The sequence below is a fragment of the Galeopterus variegatus genome, unplaced genomic scaffold (genome assembly GCF_000696425.1).
Source record: "Galeopterus variegatus unplaced genomic scaffold, G_variegatus-3.0.2 Scaffold471, whole genome shotgun sequence".
In the NCBI taxonomy this organism is placed as follows: Eukaryota; Metazoa; Chordata; class Mammalia; order Dermoptera; family Cynocephalidae; genus Galeopterus; species Galeopterus variegatus.
The window spans coordinates 642,208-647,067 of record NW_007726582.1 but is presented as its reverse complement, the minus strand read 5'-3'; the positions used below and the strand labels follow the sequence as shown (position 1 = coordinate 647,067).

Sequence of the window (4,860 nt, the reverse complement as noted above, 5' to 3'; positions counted from 1 at the left end):
TCACCACATGGGATCCGAACCCTCAGCGGGAGCGCCACCGCGCTCCCAAGCGGCGCACTCTCCAGTGCGCCACCGGGCCGGCCCTGATGCAGTCTTTTGTAACAGGCTTTTTTCACTAACATTGTACATGAAATTCATCCATGTTGTCGTGAATGGTCAACTTTTTCATGTAAATTTTACAGAAGAAGGGAAAGCACTTAGTCAAGAAGTTTTATTGTTTTGCTAGTGCATTTTATTTAAGCTAATTTAATTTGCATTTATTGAGTAGATGCTGCTGCTACCCTCAGTGCTGAGTTTACAGAAGGTGTTCCTGCAAGAACAATAATTTTATGTGTGTTTGTTTAATCATGAAGTTATTTACATTTTAATTTAATTTTGTTTCTATTATCTTATAGGTATAAAAACCAGGTGCCAATAAATGTTCATGCAAATCCTGAAAAGTATATTATTGAAAGTCGCTATGGAATGCACACTCTGGAGATTAATGCGTAAGAGAACATCAGTGTCCCTGTGTGTGGTCAGACAATTGCTTGGGGAGGTGCCTCACCACTCCAGGCCACTCTCCCGCTTTGTCGCAGTGCAGCATGGTCACAATGAGGGACTTTTATGCACATTTCTTCTCTGGTGCACACCTAAAAGTGATAGGCATGACGAATCCTTACCATGCCCACACTGCCTCCCAAAGTGATTTTATATTTGAATTTAGTCAAAAATGATGAGAAAAAATTAATTTGTATCTTTTTATTTATCCTTTTATATACTTAGGCATCAGTAAGAACATAGGTTGCATGAATAGCTGCTTGTATTCAGTAATACTTTCATAGTTCCAAATCAATATCATCATCATACTCTTTTGCTTTTAATAAATAAAGGCTGTGGAGATCAGGGTGGGTGGCATTGCAAGCAGGCTGGACTTGGATAAATTGTTCTTTCCTTCAGCTACCAGGAACTCTGGGAGAGTGTGCAATCTGTCAGTCTGTGTATGTGGCTGGACATTGGGATGTTTTTGAGTAAAGTCAAGTCCAAAGCAAAATTTGAAAATGGGACCCACATCGAAAATTCTAAGTTCTCAAAGGTTTATTGTGTCTCCCCAGATGATTTTGAAATCCAAACCTAGTTATGTGGATGAAAAAGCTAACCAAGCTCCCACCATTTTCAGTTTAGGTAAAACCACAGTGTGCTGAAATGTCAAAGTGAAATTTGCATCATTCCATTCTCAAGAGATTTATAGCCTTCTCTGCTCTCAGAGGAGTTGGTCCAAGTGATGCTGGGCTTCAGTCAGAGACCTGGGGCCCTGCAGCAGTCGCCAAGCACTGTCCCTGACCTAAAATCACATCAGTTCTGCCAGACGGTGGTTCCACTGAGGCAGTGGTGTACTATGCAGTTGCTTTCAAAATCTATTGATGTCTGTAAAATTTCAATAAGAAATGGAAACTTATACAAATGGAACTAAACCCTGAGGAATGACGAGGAACACAAGGAACTGGTAGTGATAAGACACAAAACAACTTGATGTGAAATCTTAGCTTGTTCATCTCTCTGTGAGATCGTTCTCTCCCTAATTGCATTTTTATAAGACATTTCCATTTCTGTCTTACAACACAGAAGAACGTCCAAAAGTCACTTCTTGTGCTGTGTGCTGAAACTCCAAATGTGGCTTGAACTTTAGTAGAGTTGAACTGTAAATAACGTACTTGTGCTATGAACCTGGAGCACAGAACCACACATAAGACCAACCTGGCTCAGGGAGGCTGTAAGAATCTATAAGGAAGGGCTGCTTCTTTCTCGTCCCTGTCACCCTGTTGTCCCCAAGCTGAAACCCACCACCGAAAGGTGGACAGCAAGTAGGCCACGCCCTCTAGTGTGCCTCGGGGTAGTTACCTAGTTACCTGCTATGTGGCTGGACATTTTCTCCTCCCAATACAACGTTAGACAAGTTTATCATAATGTTGCTCACTCTGTAATTTATGTGCTTAGCACTTTGTCGACTTCCTTTTAGTGTTTTGTTTTGTTTTGTTTTTTACATTTTGAATGAACCCAGGCTAGGGTCACAGTGGATTATAGGTGTTCTCTTCCCACCCTGTGCTGCTGGCATGAACTGTAGTAGGTCACTTAGACTAAAATCCCACCTGGTACTTCATCAGGAGTCCCAAAGAGCCATATGTTAGTCACTAATTTGCAGTGCACTGTGTTAGCAAAGTTTCCTGATAGAATAGCCAGTGATTACAAGGACTTTCACTATGGTGGCCATTCATTTCCAAATATTCTTTCAGATGTGATTTTGAAGACACAGCTCAGTACCGGGTCTCAGCAATGAATGTTAAAGGAGAGCTTTCAGCATATGCTTCCATCGTGGTAAAAAGTAGGTTTGCTGGATTTATTTTATTCAAGATTTTTTTTTTCTTCCCATTGCTAAAAAATTAATCAATCACAAAGCAGTTCACATGCATTTCTGTTTTCTTTTCTAGGATATAAGGGAGAGTTTGATGAGACTCGCTTCCATGCTGGAGCTTCCACCTTGCCCCTCAGCTGTAAGTTTAAAAATATATTTGCTAAATGCCATCTCTATGTAAAATACAGCATAATAAGCTATTCTATAATGCTGATATAAATGCATCCTATGTATAACGTATTATAGTATATACTGTGATGGATATACTAGGTATTTGTACTAAGTTTTATTTTTTTAGATTCTGTAGTTACTATTCTCTTTCTGAATCTAATTGCTTTTTTCTGGTTTTACAAATGTCCCGATGTGATGGGTTAAAAATGGCAAATGCTTTTAAGTCTTTCTGTGTTGAACTAAGAAAGATCATTATTCAAACTTGGGCAGAGTGATTTAACAAAACACACACACACACATACACACACATGAGTCTAGACTCTATCAAAGCACTCTTATTTATCCTTAAATATCCAGGTCAGTATCACTCCTTCATAAATCATGTCTGAATCCCACCTCTTCCCCTGTGCCCAGTGCAGTCGGTGTTAAGTGTCCCCGATGAGGCCACAGCCCCTCAGCAGGTCATCTCTGACACAGGACACTGTTAACTTACGTGTTAGTCTCTCCCACTGGTCCACAAGCCACTGAAGGCAAGTCTGGACCTTTTATCTCTAAACCCCAATACCTGATACAGAGTAAGTATTTGATAATGAGTGAATAAATAAATACATTAATTTATATAGTGCAACTTAAAGTGAAGTCTAAATATGGATAAATAATAAACTATTAAAATATTCTGGTTAGTGATAATTTGTGAACTAGTGAACTTCAATCGTTTCATCTATATCAGAACTTTTTTTCCTGGAAAGCAATAAAAGTATAACCTTTATGGTTGTTGAAATAATTATATGCTTACAACCGTCAGACTGGTAGTCAAGCCCTAATTTATTTTCCAAACATTAAAAAATAAATGGTGGTTTTGAAAATGATCGATGAAGATGATTTCTCATGGGTCAGTTTTCCTCCTGTTTGGTTTGATATCTGTAGATGACCTACTCCATTTGCTTCATGGACTGGCTCCTAACTTTAACATCCCCAATTGTAATCAGTGGTATCAACTCCATGGGCAGGAGGGGATGACCGGGTGGAAGGGACAGAGGAGCACGCCTCAAATCATGTCCTTCTCCAACCACTTGATTTATACTGAAATAGGATAGTTGGAAATTCTGAAACTATGACTTATCTCCCAATGTCCCCAAGACCTGCCTAGTTAACACTTCACAATCCTCTGAATTTATCCTCTCATTCCCACAGCCATATAATCCTCCCTTTTCCCTCTTCTCTGGTAAGCCACGTTCTGAAAGACCAGCTCAAGTTTATTTCTCTTACTGTTCAACCTTACAGAGTGTTGTCTGACTGACCCCTGAATTAATGGAAAACAGAGGGCTCATATTCTTGCATTCAACTAACTTTTATTGAGTACCTGCTATGTGCTAGGTACTGGTTTAGGTGCTTGGAATATGCTGGTAAATATCACAGACAAAGCTCTCTGCCCTTGGTTCTGCTCTAATAGTTAACATTTATTAATTAGTTGTGCCAGACACTATTCTAAGGCATTTTTAAAATATGCATTGATCCATTTAATGCTCCCCAAAGCCTTATGAACTAGATATGTTTTTATATGTGCTATGCAGATAGGAAATAGTTTAGAGAAGTCAGTGGAACGAGATCACACATAGTGGTAGGATAGGGACTTGTAACCTGGTCTTCCTAATCCTCAACCATTTTTTAAACAAGAGGTCAGCAAACATTTTCTGTAAAGAAGTAGATTGTAAATATTTTAGGTTTTCTGGGCCATATGGTCTCCGCCACAGCTGCTCAATTCTGCCACTATAAAATGAAAGCAGCATAAACAGTAGGTAAATGAGCGTGGCTGTGTTCCAATAAAAACTTACTTATGAACACTGAAATTTGAATTTCCAATGACTTTTCATATGTCAAAAAATATTGTTCTTTTTTTGATTTTTTTTTCTAACCATTAAAAAATTTAAAAACCATTCTTAACAGTACTAAACAAGAGGCAGTCCAGATTTGGCCCACGCACTTGCCACCGCCTACCCTAAACCATTTTTCCCAGGGTGGAAAGTGCATGTGATAAAGGGTTGAGGAAGTAACAAAGGAACATGTTTTGTCTACTGGTTATTAAAGCTGGGGTGGCTTCCTACTGAAACCCAAAGCCACCTCAGACAGTGCAGCCCAATCTCAGTTATAAAGAGAACCTAGAAGTTAGAGTCTGCTTCTGAGTGGGCTACTTGTGCTTCCAGTTGGGTCTGGAACTTCCAGGTCATTACAGACCCTCCTCATAACCCTCACCTGTACTCCCTACAGCAGCTTTGGAATCAGCCCAGCCTCCCAGT

General features: G+C 39.6%; 1 protein-coding gene across 1 annotated transcript in view; it reads left to right on the top strand.

The window, feature by feature from the left end:
• Positions 1-395: 395 nt before the first annotated feature.
• The window catches only part of MYOM1 (myomesin 1), a gene marked incomplete at its 5' end in the record, with an annotated part of 106,301 nt that continues 101,836 nt past the window's right edge, over positions 396-4,860 (top strand). Inside the window, 3 exons of the mRNA XM_008569167.1 lie at positions 396-488; positions 2,274-2,362; positions 2,469-2,531. Coding sequence (XP_008567389.1) covers positions 396-488; positions 2,274-2,362; positions 2,469-2,531 — 245 coding nt within the window. The remainder of the gene's footprint in view (positions 489-2,273; positions 2,363-2,468; positions 2,532-4,860) is intronic.